The sequence below is a fragment of the Diadema setosum genome, chromosome 12, assembly GCF_964275005.1.
Source record: "Diadema setosum chromosome 12, eeDiaSeto1, whole genome shotgun sequence".
NCBI lineage: Eukaryota > Metazoa > Echinodermata > Echinoidea > Diadematoida > Diadematidae > Diadema > Diadema setosum.
The window spans coordinates 13,525,039-13,548,233 of NC_092696.1; the positions used below are offsets into that span (position 1 = coordinate 13,525,039).

Genomic DNA, 23,195 nt, shown 5'->3' on the forward strand with positions numbered 1-23,195 from the left:
AATGACATCTGATTTTAAAGAATGGGGTACATACACAAGACAGCCGGGCTTGGATGAAGTTAATTTCTGCATTGCATCATCTGTGAAGTCGGCTCTTAGATAAAAAGCTCAAACACTGTCATAATGCTGAATTTCGGCCTTCGAGGCATGGAACGGGTGATTTTGCATTTCCGCATTGTGACGGTCTTCTCCGTGGTGTGGAGGCAGTGACATGCGTCCTGTTCAGCATCGCTCGCAACCAACCACTCCGCCCCCACAACGGCCCCATCACAGACCGTAACCGGCATCGACACTTCCAACAGAAATCACACCTTTAGGCGGCAGTCATATTCCTACCAGATGGGGGCGACAAACTTCCGGTATCGGGCAATTAAAGAGGGGAGAGGGGGGTACAAACCGACGGAGTACGTGCTGGTGATAATCTTTCATTCCTTTCTTTTTTTCTTTGGTTGTCATGGCGATTCTCTTTCTCTCCATGTTTTTTTCCCCCTATCTGTCTTTGAATACTGGAGCAGGTCCGGAGAGCCTGTTTGCCCCGTCTTCTCTCACTGTGAATAGACATCCGAGTAAACAGCGCCCTCAGTCTGTGAGTGTGATGGAGTCTTTCCTAGGCAGTCTCCGCTCATAGAGGCAGAGGGCTTGGTGGATGAACTCGTACTGTTCGTTGGTCTGAATCATCCCTCCCCTGCAAAAACACACAATGGGAGGAAAATGTGAATCTTCTTTGCGTTTCTATATGACAGCTCATCAGGCCTCTCATGGAAGCATCCAGCACTACCCAACCTTCAGCCTGAAAATTTGTGAAAGTTTCGGTTGTTACAGAGTAAAAGCAGCCAGTATCAAAATGGCACTGAGTCAAATCTCGTATGAACATCATTTTTTGTTTTCTGGCATGCCAGAAAACGTTTGTTATCCAAGTTTTCTGTCTTTGTCAAATGCTGATGTAGTTCCTCACAAACTTCATGTGCAAAATTTGTTTCACTGTAGTTTGAAGCAAATATCCATGACAGTGTGACTGTCTTACTCGTACAGTATAGGCATTATTACCAAGTTATAGCATGAATGAATTATTACAGAAGGGTAAAAGTAGCTTGGTCATTTGCAGCCCATAGCATGAGTATCTTACAGGTGGATACATGCAAGACATCCATAAAACTCACTTATGCTTAATAAGCCCAATGTTCCTATCTGTCCTATCTTTTCTTGTAGAAAAAAATCTGTTTTTTTTTTTTGTGTGTGTGTGTGTGTGTGTGTGTGTGTGAATGAGCTCAATATGCCTCACCTTTCTGAGATATGCAAAATTTTAAGAGTGAATTGGCCCCTAATGAGTCTATACCCAGCTCAATCTCTCCTTATCTGCAGCTTGCAAGTGTCAGCGTGAACGAGCTTCCTATTCCTTATCTGTCTTGTCTCATCTGACAGAAATATGCCAAAGTAACAGTGGGAATTATGGCCCTAATGAGTCTGTACCCAGCCCTATCTCTCCTTATTTTTAAAATGTTAAAGTTCCAGTGTGAATGGGATTCCTGTTTCCAACCTGTCTTGTCTCATGTTGTAACAGCTGAAGTAATCACACGCTTGTAAGTGAAATTTTGAGTGTGAATGGACCTAACGTGTCTACACTCAGCCCTGTCTCTCTAACTTACAGGAGGGCTCAACATGAATGGTGGCCCGATGGCCCAGGGCCACTAGAAATTGATGTTGGGCCACCAAATTTTCAAAAAGGTCATCTTTTGGTGGCCCAACGGGGCAACTAAGACTCAAATGGACTACACTTTCCTTTCATTACGGGCCTATACATTTCTATTTTGTGCCACAAAAAATTTCAGATTTTAAGAAGAAACCCACCCCCAAAATATTATAAATAAACTTCAAAAGAAATTTCAAAGAGAAAAACATTCCCAACAGAATGATACAAAAATGACAAAAATTGGATAAGAAATAAAGAAGATATGACATCCTGAAATTTTTTTTGAAAACATTTCGTGACCAGTCCTTATGAATATTCAAATGAGTGACTTCATGATGTCGTATCCTCACAATTTTTCATGTATGTCATGTATGAAATTCAGAAAAAACAAAAAAAAAATACTATTTTCAGCTAATACAAGTTAAAGCATGTTCCCATACCGAGATATATCAGAGTTAACATTTGTTCTATTTTATTTTGGGTGGTTTCAAAGGTGCATAGTCACGATAGTGTAGAGGGCGCTGTTGATGATACTGCCGAACACCGTCAGCATTGATACGAAGATTACCGAAGTTGAGCTTTCATCAAGAGTAAAGTGCGTAGGTGTTGCTAAGTAACGTTGCCTGCGTTGTCTTCTCTGCGCATCGCGCAGTTTGTAGTAATGCAAGGGTGCATGCTTATGTGCTTGTTATTATAACATCACAAAAGAGGTTTGCTAAAGCTGTCATCCCCCTCAGCCGAATCATGAGCCGAACTGTGATCGGACCACTGACTATAGTGAATCGGACTTCTTCGGACTCCGGGAAGTGGGCCACAGCGTAAGCGCTAAAGAGGAGTCGACAGCGTAGGTCTCTATAGGAAACGTGCGCCGTGCGCCCGCGTACGCATTTGACTAAAACACCGGGACCATGCATGCACCTTTAAGACAAGTTTTATATTTGTACAGCTGAAATATTAGCTGAAATATGAGATTTTTGTTATTAACTGTCTAAAGAAATTGTGAGAGCATGACATTGTCAACTTGATCATTTGAATATTCACAAGGACTGGTCAAGAAATGTTTTCTGATAAAAATGTGAAATTTCAAAATGTCACACCTCCCAAATTATTTATCCAATTTTCGTCATTTTTGTATCGATCGTTCTGTAAGGAATATTTTTCTCTTTCTTTTGAGGTTTACTTATTTTTTGGGTGGATTCCCTCAGTCTTTAAAGATTTTGGTAGTCCAAATGGGGCACCAGAAGAAAAAAAAGTTAGCATTGAGCCCTGCTTAACCCTATTCTAACTGGGCTATTTGAGACCAAGTTTTTACTGGGGGGGGGGGGGGGGGGGGTCAATTTGACCCCCCCTTCAGATCTCGGCCGCCGATCGCGCGATCGCCGCAAAATTTTACCTCAACATAGAGCCGGATGTCAACTACAAGATTACATGATCATACAATAAAAAAATTTTGATTTCATATTTTTTAATAAATCAATTATGCAAATTAACGCATGAAATCATATTTTCACCTATAACTCCATCAAAAAGACTGAAGGATTATTAAATTTTTGTGTCAGAGTTCCTCAAGACACATCAAACAATTTTCTTGTAAAAAAATAGCGCAATCAAAATCATTTTCTTTTGTTTTTTATTGTTTTGTTAATTTCTTATGTATTTCATTGTTTTTTCGATCTTTTGTTTTCTATTGTTTTTTTGCCAAAATTTGTTGGAGGCACTTTTTCAAGCTTATCTACATTAGAATTGATTTATTTCAATGGTTAAAAGTCGAAATAATCTAATTTATATCAATTAAACAAAAAACCACAGTTTGCATTGGATTTGCACATGAAATCATGAATTTGAGCGGTTTTCGGGTTGACATGCATATGCAAAACATTGCATAACTTCAGAACGGTGTACCCGGACGTCGCAAATTTGGTCTCAAAATATGCGGGAGACTCAAATGAAAAAAGTCATGAAACGACGCGGCAAAATCTTTGCGCGTTGCGGAATCGTGGCGCGAAACGTCGAGGGGGGGTCAATTTGACCCCCCCCCCCCCCCCAGTTAGAATAGGGTTAAAGGGTTAAAATTCCAGTGTGAACGGGCTTCCCATTCCCCACCTGTCTTGTCTCATCTGACAGATAATGCCAAGTATGTCAATCATGTTCTCCTCGTCCAGCTGACGCATTCCGATGGTGATTGCGATGTAGCAGCCTGTCCTGCCAAGCCCAGCGCTAAAACGAAATGATCACAGAAACAGACATACAAGTGTATGGGATATTGATCAATCTTTAATTGTTTAAGAACTATTCTACCCTTTTTTTTTTAACCGTTGAGGACAGGCTGATTTTGCTACAACATGCACTTAACATACTGTACTAGACACCTGTCTGAGTACAGTGGCGGATCCAGAGGGGGGCGCAACCGGCGCATGCCTCCCCTTTATTTTTCGTAAAAAACAAAAGAAATAAAAAGAAAAACAATGAAATGAAACCCGGAAGTGGCACCGTGCAGAAATATTAGTCACGCCCCCCCTTTACAGAATTCCTGGATCCACCCCTGGAGTATACTTTGGATTCGTCTTCAACAGGTTAATGAACTGCGTGAACCTACACAATCATAGATCAATGCATTGTTTGACAATAATTCTGGTTTGAAAAAAAAAAAATCAATCAATCAACACATCATGCTCCCCTATAAAACACACCACCATTAATCAAAACAACTGCATGACTCTTTAAGAAGACCTCATGCTATTAAAAACTTTTCCCTTGAGTTTATTTTACGAAATATATGCACTTTCTTTTCACATCAAGTTTGTTCATAACTAGACTTTACTATCCTCTGGGGGGCGTTTCATCAACGAGTTCGTCGGAGATTTCACCGACAAATTTGCTATCAGCCAATCAGACCAAGGATTTCATTAGCTTTTAACAGTTGTCAGTGTAAATCCTTGCGTCTGATTGGCTGATAGCAAATTCGTCGGTGAAAACCTCCGACGAACTCGTCGATGAAACGCTGACCCTGAATCTCATCAAATATACATTCATCTCGAATACTATTAAAAAATGAAAAATGCATTCATCCACCACTAGCAAATTTGGAACCAAACTACTGACTGGTATTGATTTTCTTTTCAGAACTTAAATGTCTTTGCATGGCCCTACACATTAACACTCAAGTCTGATTTTGCACGACCTCCATTTGGACTTTTCCAGCGACTGCAGCGGGCAGGTACTCACCTGCAGTGGACTATGACTGGACCGCGCGGTAGCGTGGGATCCGTCCGGCTGATCTCCACCTCCCGAATCATTTCAAGCAGCGTGACAGGATTCTCAGGGGACTTGTTGTCGGGCCACGCAGTATACCAGTAATGAAGAATTTGTCGAGATTCATTTAAGTACTGCAAAAAATAGGAGAAATACAGAAAAAATAAGAAGAACAAGACAAGATATGACTAAAAATAAGCTAAGATAGGATGAGTGTTCAAAATATCTTGACATCAAATAACTCAGAACCTTGGAGGATATCCAGTATACTGTAAAAGTAGATATTTATGTGGGAGTAATTTTTCATGCTCGCTGGGTAAGATTAATTTTCCGCAGACACAGGCCATTAACTACTGGAATATATGGCATGCAAAAATGTTCGCGTGCTCTTATTTTGGCGCTAGCTTCTAGTTGCACAAAATGTGCAAAAATTTCCACTTTTACAGTACCACACGAGTCTCCACCCTTCTTGCTTGTGTACATTCTCACAGTATTTATTATTTTATATCAACCTCTTCCTGCAATTAGTCTTGAATTTGGAAATGTTTTGAATATAATCTAAACACCACACAAAAATATACATGTACCAATATATAACGAAGTAATCAACTACCAAAAAAAAATAAATAAAAATAAAAGAGAAAACTCTAAAAGAGTAGTTTCATATTTCATATATCCATAGCAAAAAGATGATGTGCAGAGTATGTTGAAGAAGGGAACGATTTCCACTCACCTTTAGCGTAAATATCCTAAGTATGTAATCATCCTTTGGTATCGTCTCTTCAACTGTGACGTCGATTGGTCCGTAGAAGCCCTGTCCCTGTGGCCAGTACATTTCACACTTACTCTGAGGAGACAAAATAAGATAAAACAAAAATAGATTGATGCACTTCGCTATCACTTCAACTTGTTTAGCATCACTCTGAAGATCTTAAGGCCCGGTCCCACTAGCCGACGGACACAAAGCGTATGCAGAAAGGACACAGCGGACGAGCAAAATTTCAGGGATGGCTTCATCCGCTTTCATCCGCTCCAGAAATTGACAAAATTGGCGAAAATTGGCGGTAACAGAACGGAAATAGAACGGACGTGGGTAGTATGTAGCGGGGATGTGAAACGGATGTACATCGGAAGCCTAGCGGATGAAAGCGGATGGAAAGGGATGACAGCTCCGAAGGGGTTACCGGAGATAATTGCGAAACGGACGCAAAGCAGAAAAAGCGGATGCAGAGTGGATGCAGAGCGGATGCAGGGGGGATGCTTTCGAAATGCTTTATATACGAGATGCATACGCTTACATCCTTTCTATTAACATGCTATTAACGATGTAAAGACGTTCCACGTACCATATCTTTCCTCCCTCTTTCCGTTTTTAGCTGCAGCGGATGTGAGTTGCGAGGATGCCCAGAGGATGCAGAGAGGATACAGCGGACGTTTAAGGGATGCCACACGGACATACAACGTTTGTTGCTCGTATGTCGCGGATTTACATCGTACACAGCGGAAAGTTCATCCGTTCTAAAAGTTTTAAGCAGCTTAAAACTTTTTGCGCGGATGAAATCACAGTGGACGGATGCTCGATGGATAGAGCGGATGAAACACGTATGCGATGGGTACACAGCGGATTCGTAGCGTTTTCCAACGGATGGCAAGATTTTTTGTATGCTTTACATCCTCTTTGCATCCGTAAGTGCAGTGGGACCGGGCCTTTTAAGGGGTTGGTATATAGTTTTGGTTATGATGGGGCTTCAGGTTTCCAAAGTACCCTTTACTCCTCATCTTAGTCTTGGCACTCAATTTTAATACTGGGACCTATGCTCAAGAAGCTCACTTCCAAGTAGGTTCCATCATATTTCTTTAGCATTTATTCTCAGATTCCAACTTTCATAGATTGACCACAATGCTCTTTATGTTTGCAATATTCTATTATGCTTCCTAGCTGGATATCATGCGCTATTTCTGTTTGTTTTATTTGATGCATTTTTCACTGAGAAATACGAAATAAGTTGAAATTGAAAATGTGCAGTATCTGTACTTGCTTTTCTCCTACGCTGTATGATCATATGTGTTTCTATTTCCATCATCAAAAAATATCATTTGCCCAAAAGGAAATATAGCAAGGTTAGTACTATTTTTGCTATCAGGTTACATAATCAAAAGAAGGATTTCTGGCAAAACAAGTTGCCCCGTCCATTCTATAAAACAGATAATGCACGTGTCTCTTTGTGCACCAGTGGGAATGGTGTGCATGCAGCAATTATGGAATTTAGTCTAAACCTACTTGGCTTCACCTTGTGGGCTTAACATTCTTTATACATATGAAGTTACCTTTAACCTGCTGAGGACGAGTCCCAAGTATACTCGGGCAGGTGTCTATGGGAAATGAGTGTTGTAGCAAAATCAGCCAGTCCTCAACAGGTTAATAATATGTACACAATTCCCACTGATGCATTCAGACTTTGTGCGTCATTTGCATGCTGTGGAGAGTTTTGGACAGTAAATTCCCGGAGGCATCCATCATCTCAGTGGACCCTCCGGCACACTCACCCTCTTCCTCTCCTTCAGTTTGGTTACCATGACGACCACAGGTGCATTGGTAAACCACACCATCCGCCAGAAGTCTGCGAGGGTGTGCGCCATGGGTCCCTGCGTGGCGATGAAGGCGTTGGCCTCGCGATCGTACCCCTGCACACGGATACAAAAACAGATACGCCATCGATGCTAATACTCGACTGTTCTGACCACACTGTGATATTTTGCACAATCTGCCTTGGGAAGAGCATAATCATATCACCAAATGTGTTGAATCATAGATCTGATCCATTCATATACCCTATGAAGATAAGGATATGCATGTAATAGACAATACATGCAGTTGCGCAGACTTTCATTTTATGAAGTAAGTCAGGTTTTTAATCTTAGGAAGAGCTATTTTGTTTGTTTGTTTGTGAGTTTGCTTGTTTGTTTGTTGTTGATTTTTTTTTCTCATATATTCTGATCTTTGCCAAACTGTTTCATTATGAATGATTTTCATACTGTTAAAAATTGTTTGAGAACACCAAAAGTTTCTAAATTGTTCCCATATTCTTTTGTCCTAAACCTAAAATATTACAGGGGGATATCACGATATGTTACATAATGATGCACATCTGCACCCAAGACAAAATGACTGGATGTGACTACAAATGGAGTTAATTTCATAGCCCAGTTACATTCTTCAGAACTCATCTCGAAATTTAGTACATAATCAAGGCAACCACGGGATTCAGAAACAGGAATTACCTGTTCAAGAATTTAATATTTGCTCTGCAATGGTATCATATGTAGGACCATAAAAGTTTTATTGTCATATGCTATGCTACATTTTCTAAAAATCATAGGACCATAAAAGTTTTACGGTCAAATGCTATACTACATATTCTATCAAAAAAAATAAATTGAGCATATCAAGATTATTTCTAAAACACCCCCAGAACCTCAATTTGCTATATCTAAACTGAAATTCCAGAATCATGATTACAATAATTTGCTTGAAGACCAAAGAAATATCTTGATTACCATCCTGATTAAAAGAAATTATGATCACGATAACCAGAGAGATTTTTCTACTTCCTGTCCGGGGGTGTGTAACACTGCGACGTGGAGTTGCGTGGTGTCAATTACAATATTTGGATAGGACACTCTCTCTCATTAATTGACAGGTACATGTAATGCATCAAATAATAGTAGTTGTGCATGTGCGTATGTGTGCTTAATGTGCAACATCTCCTTACCCTGATGAGGTTGGCGTTGATGTAGTCGGAGAGGGGGTCACCGGTGATTGGCGGTAGCGCCACCCTGGTCTGTGGGTTGGGCAGGATGGTGCTGTAGCGGTTCTTAGCCGCTGAGCCGGGCACCTCCACACTCTCTGGATGGTTCATTGGAATCTCCTGTAGCATCAAGCAACGGCATGAAAATAATTACGTTCATATACATCACAGAAGCAATAGCATGCAGGAGAACCCTATAAGAACTTTACAAAAATCTTCATGGATGGTCCGTTGTGTGACTGTGGCTCTGTCGGCCAAACCCTGCACCACGTCGTGGAGGACTGCCACCTTCAGAAGTTTCCAGGTGGCAGGGTGCTACATAAGCGCTTGCCCGATTGCCTGGGGCAAGTGCCTGGGGCAAGTGAAAATAAAGTGGGGCAAGTATTTTAGAACTATGAGACAAAATGCTCGCCTGAATTGAGCAAGTAAAATGCTTTGAAGCCATCTTTTTTTCACTTTTCCCCTCTTCAAACCCATGAAGTCAACTAAACAGCAGCCCAAAGTTCATGGCTGTTTAGTGATGCAACACACTTTAATTTAATTTCAGCAACTTTCCAACACTTGCATGAAGAAGTCCCAATGCAATGCAACACCAATACTTGACTGAACCAACTTTGTTACTCCAATATGTTAAAGCGTGTAAACCAACATGTGCTGTTCATGCAAATGATTGTGTTTTATCAAGCTCTGGACTGACGAATGGTTGTCTATGTCATTTTCTTGTATCTTTAGACTTTTTTTTATGGGCAAGTAAAAATTAATTCATGTTCAGGCAAGTGTTCTGCAACAATTTGAAAATCTGCTTGCCTGACCAGGCAAGTGGTGAAAAAAAAAAAAAAAAAAAGTTATGTAGCACCCTGGGTGGGCTTGTAAAACTTGCCAAACCAAATGATATGCTACCCTGGACTGGATCAGCAACATTAAAATTTTGTACATTAACCTATGAGGTTGTGACCTCCTCTTTTTGTTGCATCAGATGACAGAAGAAGCAACGGATTACACTTTTTAAATTTATATACAGTTAACCTCTCTTGTCCGGCCTCCCTTTATCCGGATCTCTCTATTATACGGACGCAATCTCGCCGCGATTTATTTTTTTTTTTAATAATTACGGGAGGAAAGGGGAATTCCCAACTCCTCGAGAACTCCTACACAAACACACATGAATTACATATTACTTCCAACATTAGCATACACCTCTATTTTGGGGTCTGTTACTGAGTGTAACAATGAAAAGGTTGCAGTATACACATTACTACATGTGGTACTACAATGGGCTACATCAGTACATGTGTATGTATATGTACATGTATAAGCATTGAGTCTCCCGTATCCGGCCAAATCCCTTATCCGGATGAGCCCCGGTCCTGACTTGTCCGGATACGAGAGGTTCAACTGTATAATCATGAATAAATGAATAAGCATACTGAAGTCATAAGCTCATCTGACAATCCATCAGCAATGGTTGCTAATGTGCTTAAATCTCCTGTTTCTTCAAAGCAATATAGATTGTGGCTTGGTGCAACTGAAGTTCAGAGCCCCTTTCCTCAAAATTCACATTCCTGGGTGTTTATTATCCTATATTCTTTCAAAACTGAAAACCTCCACTTTCAGTATGTGACCTTCACAAGGAAATCTGTGCCAAAAGCTGGTGAATTTTGTGATGCAGGGTCACATATACACACACCTACATAATATTCCATCTATATGTTCTTGAAAACAAATGAAAGACACTATTCACAAACATGGCAAGTATGATGTAAGGACTCAATTCAATGAATAATTTGAAGAAAAAAAAAAGACCAAATTTCATGGATAATGACTCTGACCACATAACAGCACTCTGTTCTGAGAAACTCCACATTTTAGCTTGATGAGGATTATCGATGAGCAAGAGGTACATTGTGGCGGCATTCATCTTACGCTTTGCTTTAGAATATTTAGTCATTACTGTGGGGGTAAAAAAATGACATTGTGGGAGTATTTGTCTATGGGTGAAAACAATGGGGCATACTCCCACAATGTACATGTACCTATTATGTATTGAGTTTATGCAAGCTGAGTTTGTTATACACATAACACACGTTTCCCATAGAAACCTGCCCAAGTATACTCTGGTTTAATCGTCAACAGGTAGAAAAGCACTCACCCAGAATTCTTCGTGTAACGCTCGGGTATTTTTGACCGAATTCCTGAGTTGTTTTCTTGTCATCCTGTTACCCGCAGACTCCAGGTATTCTTGAACAGAACTACACGGATCAACAGGAAATAATAATTTTATATCATTTTATTTATTTCCAAATAAATTCAACCATCATTACAGTTTCAAGTCAAACTGTATATCATATTCATTATGGGAGACCAATAAAAGCCTATTAGGCTTCATGGGGAAAAAGGCCCCAAAAGGCCCCAGTCAAGAGCAATTAACTCAAAATAGGAAACATCTTTGGCCAAATTACTCAAAATTTCCAGTAATTCTCACAAGGTACACTTGTAACAGTGACATTAACACTTTTGGGAAGGAAACCAGTCTTACAAAGAAGCCAATCAAAATTGTTATATTCAATAACCTTCTCATCTTCTGTATGGCATTCATAAAACTTCTATCAGTATCTTTGTCTTTCTTTATTCTTGAAAAACCAAATTCAACATGACCAGCACAAGAAACCCAAATTCAGCATGATGTGTACAAGCACTTTAAGGCCAAATCAAACATGGATTAGGGTTTCACTTTAAGAACTAGAGAAGCACTCTGAGAGTGCAGACCTATGCCAAGCAGCTCATTTCCACCACTGATCTTGTTCTTCCATAGATATCAGTGATTTCTACCCATATACAGATGCATGTTGAAAATCGCCTGATTTCCCAATATAGAAACCTTTTGTTAGGTCATCAATGCCAACTGCACGGAGGGCCTTGTTCTGGACCAGTTTACAAGAGCAAGAACTTTAGCGCGTGTATGAAAACCTAACAAAATATGCAGCTTGAACTCCCAAGTTTGTTGACCCTACCTGCCAAAATATCGAAACTCCATCATAAAAAAAAATGTTTCCCAGATCACTTCCAAAATTTAATCATCTGTTACTTGTGTCATTCTCAACCTTCCATGTAAGTTTGATTCAAATCCCTTAACAACTTTTTTGAGTTATTTTGCACACGGACAAACAAACCAACACCGATGAAAACATAACCTCCTCCCTTGGTGGAGGTAACTATCCGCAATTTACTTGATCTCATATGTGAGATACGAAGATGGCTATTTTGGAGTGCTCTCTGGTCACCCCAAGTGACCAGCAGACAATAAATTATCAACCCATCAGACCCTGAACTGCACTCCACCAGCCCTCTCTAAAACCATTTGACTGAACAGGGGGTCACGGTGTGTGACTAAACTATTTCCAGGTCAGGGGGTCACTGCACTCTCTAACCTTTCTCTCGGAGGGGAGGCCACCCATCTGACCGTCTCTGTCGGTGTGTTGATGTCGATGGTCAGCGATTGTGAGGAGCTTCTCCTGAATATATGATAGCAAATAGAGAAAAGCATTGAAAAAAAGAACTTCTGAGATCCAAAGTACATATGTATCTTCAACCACTCTTCAATAAAGTGATCAAGGCATTTTACTGACATATTATGTGACCACCCAGCTCAAAACCCACAAAAAGAAGGCCAAAATCATTTTCTCTGAGCTTCGAGATGATCGACATATTACTTGTTAAAACTGGCCCATCCTAAACCCAAACAACTATTGAAATATGAGGGTAAGGATGTTTGGTAGAAAGGGGAGAAAAGAGGATTCAAAGATTAAGGTCACTCAGGCATGTTGTGCAGAAGTGTCAATGAAAAAAAAAAAATATATGGTACAGAAAAAATGCTAATATCTCAATTTTGGCTTTATTCTAAGCTGCTAAATTTTGACAGTGGGAAGAGAAAAGATTACTCTCTCTGGTAAGGCAAACTTTAGATATTTGAGTTGACCAACTCCAATGACAGGGGGTCACAGATTGTTACCATGGCCACTGGAATCAAAGCAAACCTTACAATGCTTGCTTACACACCAACTTCTAAGGAATAACAGTACACACACAGGCATTGAAATCGGGGGGGGGGGGGGGGGGGGGGGTCCTGCAGCCCTTCCCCCACACCTGTACATGAAAATAGACAAATAACTCTCTCTCTTTTCACTGCAGTATTGATGCAATGTGGAATAAAATGTTTCTAATGTAATGTAAAAAGATGGAACACATGAAAACCATCATTTACAGAGAAGGACCATCATCATTCTGACAAGAGTGCGTAAAATCAATGAATTTAAGTTTTGTTTTGTTTTGCTTTTGTTTTGTTTTTTTCGCTGTAGCTCTCCACAGGTAAGATCTCTTGCTTGATCTGTAACGTCACAGACCAAGTGAAACCAAGGGACAAGTTTGGAATTTGAACTCATCAACCAACCATATGTGACCACCAAGCTCAAAAAAAAAAAACAACATGAATTAGTTGCAGATTAGGAAGTATCTGCACTGGACCAAAATATGTCAATTGGGTTGACCAACTGCAATTTGTATAGTTCATCTTGTACCTGAGAGAGCATTCTTTTTCTCTACCTACCGCACAGTAAAAATTTGGCGGTAAGAGAGAGTTAGGGGGTGCAGTTTACTGTAAAACAGAATATTTTCACGGCATGAAATTTTTCGCAAATTGGAGCCGACGGCCTTTGTTGCGGCATGAAATTTTCGCGAGTTGATCTTACATTCAATGCATATAGTGTAGACAAGAACTTTCGCATGCATTTTCATTTCGTGAATCTTGGCTCTCGCAAAATTCGCGAAATTAAAATGCATGTGAACATTCCTCGTTTTACAGAGATCAAAAGGAGGGATGTAAAAGTAAAGGTTATAAGGTCACTCAGGCGTGCTGGGCAGAAGTATCAATAAAAAATATAGTAAGAAAAAGAATCCCAATCTATGATGTAAAACAATCGTGGATTTACTTTAATAATAAGTTTTTGAATGAGTTAGGATGCCAGATGGACCCACTGCACCAAGCTTTACAGCAAAATCTTTTTAAAGAGCTTGACATGTATTCTTTTGAACTACTGTATGTAAAAAAAAAAAAGTGGACATTCATTTTGGCCTACTTTTTTATGAGTTTTGATCTGAGTGGCCACACATTATCAGCATGCACATAACCATGGCAAGAAAACTCAGGTAAAAAGCATACCTCTCCTGCAGTCCCTTGGACCTGATTTTGATGGGCTCGCTGCGGGCCAACGAGGCGTAGGTGTAGCCGGCCTCCGGCTGGACGAGCTGCCCCTCCCGCGTCTCCGGCTTGATGGGCGGGTACATGCAGATTCTCTTCTCCTCATCCCGCAGGTGCTTGGCCCGCCATGCCCGGCAGGCACAGTAGCACACCTGGGAGCGACAGGGAGAGTTGAGATGAACGATGATAATTTCGTCAGTCAAAGAAAGAAAACATGATTTAACTAGAGAAGCACTCTGAGAGTGCCAAGCAGCTCATTTCCACCCATGCACGCATGCTGAAAATTGCCCAATTTCCAAATGATAAAGAAGCCAGTAATCGTGTTTACGTAGTACAACTTGTACGTACCTCTATGCATCAGCTTCCTGCCGCGCGGTTTCTCATGCAGAGCACACGCTTTAGTGCCCGTATGCAAACCTCAAATACGCGCAGCGTGAACTCCCAAGTTCATTGACCCTATTTGCCAAAAGATAAGAAAAGTGCTTCAAAAATTCATAAAAATTCCTGGATCACTACCAAAATTGAATCATCTATTCCTTGTGTCATTATCAACTGTTCCTATAAGTTTTGTTCAAATCTGTTCACAGCTTTTTGAGTCATATTGCAAACAGACAAACAAAAAAACCAACATAACCTCCTTGGTGGAGGTAATAACTGTTACAGCATAAAAGAAATGGAGAGTTTGAGTACAAAGCGAGTTAACTCCATTCTCGCTAATCTGAGATAAAAAAATTGCGAATAAAATTGCTAAAAAAGGAAGAAAACACTGAAGGAAATATGGGATATTCTTTATCATAACTTCAAGAATATTCCTGGTTATGTAACAAGCGACATATCACTGGAAAGGCTTTATTTCACTCTATCTGATGATGGACTTTCTTTGAAATGTTTAAAAATGACACTTAAACCGTTTTGCAATCAAACTCTGCAAAATTATAATATTACAGGCCTAATACTGTAAAAGTGGAAATTTTCGCGGTGTTGAAATTTTCGCGCATTTCGCGCAACCAGAAACTAGCGCGAAAATAAAAACACGCGAATATTTTTGCTTGCCATACGTTTCTGTGCGTGATGTCTTGATCCCGCGGAATTAAAAACACGCGAAACTCTTCTGACCCGGCATAGCGCTAAAAATTAGTCCCGCGAAAATATCCACTTTTACAGTAATAAAAACAATCATAACGAGACATGAAAACTCGTCACATTGAGGACGAGTTAGGTGATACGCTTGTGGTCATCAGATGACAGTCATCTGTGATCGACAAAGAAAAGAATGTGATATAGGCACCTTGAAGTTATATTGAGCGTGCATGCGAAACCGTTTCTGTAACCACTCGGCCACGGGTCATCCACGGAAATGGTAAGACAAAAAAACAACAACAATGTATAGATATAACAGGGGGAAAGTCAATGCCCACTCAACTAACGTGGCCGTGTGAACATCTATTGCATTGCTAGACGGAAAAGCGGCCTTGTAACGACTGAGGTCGCTATGCCATTTCTGGCAACTTGGGAAAAATACGTCCCGCAGACATAAAACCTATAATCGGGTGGTTTTGATACCTTGCCTTTAATCACAATTTTCAATGTAATGACGTCATCAAATTACAAAACAATGACATCGTCTTGAAAGACAATTGTTCAAAGTACAACACCTCAGTCGTCGTCATTACATACTATGATCGCTTTGACAAAGTCAACCTGCAAAATTTGCTGCAGTCGAAGCAATGTGGTCTCCAACACACAAAAAAGAGGGATATGGCGTGTGTGTGTATCTCTGTGTGTGTATAGGTGCGTTTATATACGAACGTGATTTCTACATGGACGAATATGTAATACAAAATTGAAGAAAAAAAAACAGTAAAGTATCTAAGTATTTTGTTTCGTGATCTTGTGGGGTTCGAACCCGCAACCTCACGTCTCTGAGAAGTCGCCTTTAACCACTCGGCCACACGTCTCGACGGGAAAATATGGGGAACGTTATGGACTTGAAAGACAGTTGTTCAATGTATAACACATTCATCGTACGTTGTCAGTTTGCTACTGACACGACAATCTACCACATGAACATGAGGCAGGTATTAGTACCTGTATGAAATTATTATAGGCATGGTTATCAAATTGCCCTAAAATTTCCTTATAATTGCCTTATTTTTACACACAGTTATGCTATCCCTTTAAACTCGTCACAGTTTAATTAGAATCATTAACATCATACATTAGTACCTTATTCAGTTCCATAGCTGATCACGTTTGCTAATCAATTAAGATTAATTGTCTAGAATGTGTTATATGGCCAACCTGTATACACACGTATATACACACACACAATGCTAAATGTATGTATCAAACATCTGTAACACAACTTTGAACTAACTGTAGGAATTATCGCTGCACTTTAATATCATCCATACTTTTTATCACTATCTGAAACTCCACAAAAACCACTAAATGACAAATAATCATCAATACAGAAGACTGAATACCTTTTTAAAAATGTATAGCTTGTTACATGTATAAATCAGCACAAAGTAACCACGACTACATTGTGTTACTGAATTGATATGAACAAATTTCACTTTGTTAAATATACTATATCAGTTTGAAAAGCCCAGCCTGCAAAATTTTGCAGCAGTCGAAGTAATGCAGTCTCCAACGCAAAACAAAGGTGTACTGTGTGAGTGTGTGCGTATAGGTGTGTTTACATGCAAACGTGATTTCTACATGGACGAAGGTGTAGTACTCCATTGAAGAAAAAAAGTAAAAAAAAAAAATTATTTTCTTTCGTGCTCTTGTGAGGATCGAACCCGTACGTGTGCAACCTCACGTTTCTAAGACGACGCCTCTAACCACTCGGCCATACGTCTCGACGAGAAAAGTAGAGGAACGTAAACTTATGTACGTGAAAGATGAATCAGGAATCGTTTGGTCCGCATTCCATTCTCATTTTCAGTTTTAAACTGCAAAATTGTCAACCTCATGAGAAGATTTCAAAGAACAAAATGCATGATTACTGCAGCTTATTGTCTCAGCTACAACATACTTAAATTTCAGAGGAAATGAAGCAAAATCAGCTGAGATAAAGGTGCTTAAACGTTGTCAAGTCAATGGATGGTTTTAAAAAAAATCACCTCCCATAGACATAACACGTAAACTTGTCCGATTTTGCATCTTTACTTTCAATCACAATTTAAAGTATGATGACGTCATCAAATTTCAAAACCATGACATAGACTTGAAAGGCAAATGTTTAAAGTACAACATATGTGAATTTGGGATAATATTGAGCTTAAACAACAGAGATACGAGCAAATGAATGTCAGAAACAGTACCTCAAAAAAATCAATTCCACTTTTTTGATTTAAAATGACGATATGATGACGTCATCGCGTTTTCCTGGCAATATTGATACTAGCAATGTTATTTACAATTCACATACTTTTGTAATATGCAATAGAAATATAGGGTCAACGGACGATTTAAAGAGCTATGGCTAAATAAACAAAGACATGTTTTTTCACTATATTTGCAGAAAGACGCGCACGTGGAATTTCAACTTTGACGCCAGTGCATTCCTTTGTTATAGGTCGAAATCGATCGAAAATCAATGGATGTTGTTACTCAAAGTATCAGGAATCCAAATCAGTCAAAAAAATTGCATTTTCATGTTGCTTACGCCCTCTGCGCGCGAAATTGCGCGGACGGACGCGCACGCGAGAAAATGTTTGAAACGCTTAAAATTGTCTGAAACTTCGAGATTTCCCATTGGGAAGTCGTTTTGAGCCTTTTAAAATTTTGACGCGCGCGTACGCGCGCGTAATGAAGACCTGGGTAACTAGCGTTAAAAGGTAAGATAGAGCGTGACCTGAACTTCATGTCCACCGAAAATGATACAGAAATGACATCTAGTTATGAAGTTATGATCGATCATGTGACAAGGTCCGAAAATCACAAAATGGCGCCTAGATGACGTCATAGATATGTTACTGTCATGAAAACCTTATTGTGGCTAGATTTTGTCATGAGACATGTTGACTGAAAATTTCATGTCATTCCGTAATGTCATTGTTGAGATATTGACGACACAAAATTGTCCAGAAAGAAAGAAGAATAAAAAAAAATAAAGAGAGATTTTGACAATCACAATAGGTGATACGCTGATAGCGTATCACCTAATGATGACAGTGACGACAGTGATGACCGTGATGATAATGATGATGATGATGATACTACTACTACTACTACTACTACTAACTACTACTACTACTACTACTACTACTACTACTACTACTACTACTACTACTACTAATAATAATAATAATAATAATAATAATAATAATAATAATAATAATAATAATAATAATAATAATAATAATGATTAAAGTTGTAGTGCAAACAATGATAGCAATAATCACCATAATGATTAATCTTTATCATCATCATTGCTATCATGGCTACATTATTAGCTCATCTTCACGCTGTATCTAATAGCACATTCAAAACTACAGAAAAAAACAATCCATCAAACAGACAGACACAATCAACAACACAATTATTTACAACACAGCCTTGTTCTTGAGCTGTAGAGTTTATAATACCAGCACTTCAGACAATTGATATTCCACTGACAAGTGGGGATTTTTATTGTACAGCGGTAAGAAAAGATTTCAACAAAGCCACGGTACTGGTTTGTCTGAAGCACTGAGCATACGTGCGGGAAATTTTATGTTTTACCTGATCTTATTGTGCATGACAATTTGTCATATTACTACTGACTGTTAAAGGTCCTGTTTACCTTTGAGAGCAGTGATTTTAAAAATGTTCAAGATATCACATTTCATGCATATGTGTAGGTCAGTTAAAACGTTGTATCACAAAACATCCTACCATATAAAATTTTCACAATAAAGCCTTAAATATAAAGAGATATCACTATTTTCTCAATAAACCATGCCTGTAGACAGTTTAGTTTAGAAACATTCTTATCATATTTATTGTTTACATTTTGTATATTTATCAATACTTAACATTAATTATACTGATTCAAATTTTTACATTGGTTGTTTCTATCCCCAACACACATTTCAGAACTCTACTGCTAGGTTTTTGTTTCATCTGCAAATGGTAAATTATGCCTTCAAGAAGTACTATTTATTTGTACAAATGCTTGACTACTTCACAGTACTATCCGCAGACCAAAAAAAAAAAGAAGAAAAAACTGTATAAAATGCACTTTTCAAAATCAGTTTCACATTGGTCTTAATGATCCAAGTGAAATCAGACACAATCTTGGTGTCATGTACAAATTTGTAATGTGATTTTTCTGTTGTATTTTGTGTTAAAATGCTAAATAAATAAAGGAACAAATAATTAATAAAACAAATGAATAATAATAACGATAATAATAACAATAAAATAATAATAATAATTCGAAATTTTTAAGTATCATATGATAGAACGGGTACACTGTGTAGGCCTTATGTGAGTCTGAACTACATTGTACAAATTAAATTTGATGAGGATGCAAGTATCTAACAAGTATGTAGTGGAACCACACAAACCTTCACAGTACTATTTTTTAATGAAAATATAACCAAAAACTATAATGTAGAAAAAAAGGAGAACATAAATCTTATCTGCATTATCTTCCTATTTCCCCTTAAGTCCTTAATACTATTTCTAAGTAATACTGTTAACAATCAAGGAACAGAACCTGCATCATAATCACTGTTGTCTTTAAAGGGGCTGTACAGTGCTGGTTGAGGTGGGGATTCATGTTTTTTTACATTTCTAAGTGAGATAATGAGAAACCTAAATGAAATATGAAAGAGCATGTAATTTTAAGAAGGATTCAACGTTTATTTGATGAACATTGGTTTTAAAATCGTCGGCTGAGAATGATAAGGGCGTTAAGTTGTCACTAAAAACCCATAGTGTTCAAGACAACTTAACGCCCTTCTCATTCTCAACAGACGAAATGGCTGAGATATTAAAAAAAGTGATAATGATAAAGGACGACAGGCCACGCCTTTTATTAGGATCTCTTTGTTTCACCTTGTTTTTGGATATCTCAGCCATTTCAAAACCGATTTTCATCAAATAAACTTTTGATACCCCTTAGAATTGCATGCTCTTTAACATCTCATAGAGTGGTTTCTGAATATCTCGCAAAATGTTAAAAGCTGAATCCTCACCTCGACCAGAACTGTACACACCCTTTAAGAGGTCAAAAGTAATATGTAAATGAAAACAGCTCCAATATTATCATATTTTCATTATGATCATAACCATCATTATCACCATCAGAACACTAATATAAAAGAGCAAGCAGAAACTGCAAAAGTTTATATCAAAAAAATTCATCATCATTATTATTATCATTATTCTTATTGACAGAAATTTTTGAAACTCACCACAGCTAGGAGAATGACGAACACGGCGCATCCAAAGCCGACAGCATACGGGGCGTAGGCATGTTGCCAGAATCCCAGTTCACTCTGAACAACCTCATGTGGATATTCTGTGGACTGTGAGCATAAGCAACAGCGGAAAACAAAATGTGAAAGCTATCATTTTGATTCTTTTCTTTTCCTTTCCATTTTGTATCATAGAACCTACATCAACAAAGAATAAAGCGGGGGGAAAAATATAGCGGTTGATGCGGAACTCAAAATATGCATTGAAAAGTTGTTCCCCATCAGCCAGACACTTTGAACTTGTGGTATTGCCTGAAATAAAAATCTTGCTTCCCCCCACCACCACCACATTAACATTAGCTCTTTTTGTGCCAGAGAATTTGGATTGTATGTAAAATGCTATACATCTTTCTGTGCCAAATCACCACCTAAGGCGCACAGAAGGATTAATGATCATTTTTTTTTTCTATATGAGAATCCCTGCAAACTGCAAAAATAGAATTAATTTAGCTCAATAAAGTGTGCTTGGAGTATTCCAAATAATTGTACATTGGAGCAGCATCATACATAGTCCACTGAGCATTGATTACTTTCTTATTGCCTTTATAGGGAACCAGAAATATGCCTTCAGTATTTACTTCAATAGAATTACTAATTCTGGAAGGTGTCAGCTTTAACACTTCAGTGTATGAAAAAGAGTGCGAATGCTGCACAAGAGCACCGGACATGTGTCAATCCATTTACAAACACTATTAGCACCACAATCCCTGAAACTAGCAATTGCTCCATTTCACAATCAGGCAGTTCTCTCACTCCCGCTTCAGCAAACAAATGGGTACTCAAAAAACAAATCCAAAAACTTATCTCATATTTTCTTTTCATTTACGACAGAAACAAACTATTTAAAAAGCAGAAAGATTGAATAATTTACATTGTATGATAAGTCTCAGATTTCAGATTTTTATTTTTTTTTAATGAGCCATTAAATAGCTTGGGCATCTTAGCTGGTAGAATAACTGCTTCTACACAGAACTTGGCAATAAACCAGGACATGCTAAGTCCAATATAAAAAACTCCATGACTCAAAATTTGCATAATTTTGTCTCTTGTTTCCTCACCAACTCTGGATAATATGGGTCACCACGTTTTCGTATATACATTTTGTACACAAACTGAATGGATGGATGCCCGGGCATTCCAGAGTGTTTACCTGAATACTAGAACCCGTCGCTTGAGACATCTTTGGAAACTGGTTCGGTTGCAGGCTGACTGGGGCGATCACCATGGCAACGGTGTGAGGTCAGACAGTCCGCTTGCGCTGGAACATAGAGACACAGACGGCAAAGAAGAGGTATAGCGGCGGCAGTTATTGCTCCAGCAGTGTTGCAGTCGTGGCGGCAGTGTGTTATCTCGGAGACGACGCAGATGCATGTGGCAGCGACGTTGCGTGGCAGTGACAAGGTTGGCACGTGGAATTACTCGTGGTAGCCTGTACTCGGCAGACTTCCTGCTGCAAGTCAATGGCAGCTAAGCAATCAAGGCATTCTCAGCTTGGCCCGTGCACAAACAGTCAACAGTTTCGGTGCGTGCATTTATTGTAGGGAACTTGCGTGAGCTCGCTGTACTGCCAAATGTGTCATGGCACAGTGGTTACCGTCTAGCCAGGGCAAGTATCACAAGTTCCAGCTCTGCTGAGTTGTGTGCATGAAAAATTTATTCGCCCACATGGACTAACATGCAGAATGTGTTTCAAATTTTCTGCCTGATTTGAGCAAAATATAGCCCTTCTTTATCTGTAGGTTCTATGCTTGTTGATGGATTCAATTCATTGTTACTACATCCTTCTAAATCTTGGTAAGAGAAGATTTCTGGGAATGTAGTAAAGCAAAAGCAAGTGGTGCTCCAGTGGTAAATCAATAGGGTAAGAAGTTCTTATTGAGAAAAGCCAGGTATTCAATAATCTTAGAGCTTTGCTCTTACTTAGCTGGATGGATACAGACAAGAAAAGGAGGCTGGTTGATATGATGGGTTGATAATGTCAAGGCTAATGATGATGATTGTGGTGTTTCTGGTAGCTGCAGTAAAATTTTTGCGGGGCTGTTAAAAGAAAAAGTAAAAGCAGCAAGCTTCTTTCAACAGCTCAAAACAGTGCTCTTTCATTTGCAGCAAACGGGACATGTGAAATAATAATTTGTCATGCTCTTTCTGGAATAAGAGCCAATATTATGCATAATTAGAAAGAGGAGGGTGATTGCAACAATGTCCTCATGCAGCAGATATCAATTTTTCCCTGAATATGTGACTATTTTATCAATAGTCTAGAGACATTAAAAAACAAAATAGGTGGCATCCTGGTCTAGTTGCTGTGCTGTGGTGCTGCATTGCTCTCGCAAAATCTGTGGAACAGAGAGCAAGAAACAAAAATGGACAGGTCTTTAGTGCCCAATCAAGTAACCGACCAACTGCATAGTAGCTCTCAATGATCATGAATAATTACACAATTGATCAGTCTTCAAAAGAAACTAATGGGAAATAAGGTGCTATGTGTATTTAAAGGTCGGAATTCAAGGCCAGCTTTAAAGTCTGAAAAGAAAGAGTTAAATTATATACCAAACATAATATTGACAATTTAATCAAAATCAGAATCAAGAAATCAAAATCAAGCAACACATGATCAAAATCAGATAAACATAACAATAGGGAAGCTATGGAATTTTGAAGTTTTGCTAGTTTGGGCAAATCAATTCTCAAGCAGTTGATATGAATATGCAAAT

General features: G+C 38.9%; 1 protein-coding gene across 1 annotated transcript; it reads right to left on the reverse strand.

Moving 5' to 3' along the window:
* Positions 1-579: 579 nt before the first annotated feature.
* LOC140236128 (tyrosine-protein phosphatase non-receptor type 5-like) lies at positions 580-21,706 on the reverse strand. The gene is made up of 11 exons (XM_072316101.1): positions 21,632-21,706; positions 20,419-20,532; positions 13,967-14,157; positions 12,180-12,263; positions 10,901-11,000; positions 8,716-8,871; positions 7,490-7,627; positions 5,676-5,789; positions 4,916-5,076; positions 3,794-3,907; positions 580-685 (listed from the first exon to the last, which is right to left on the reverse strand). Exons 1-11 carry the CDS (start codon positions 21,704-21,706, stop codon positions 580-582), a joined length of 1,353 nt encoding a protein of 450 aa, XP_072172202.1.
* Positions 21,707-23,195: the final 1,489 nt, after the last annotated feature.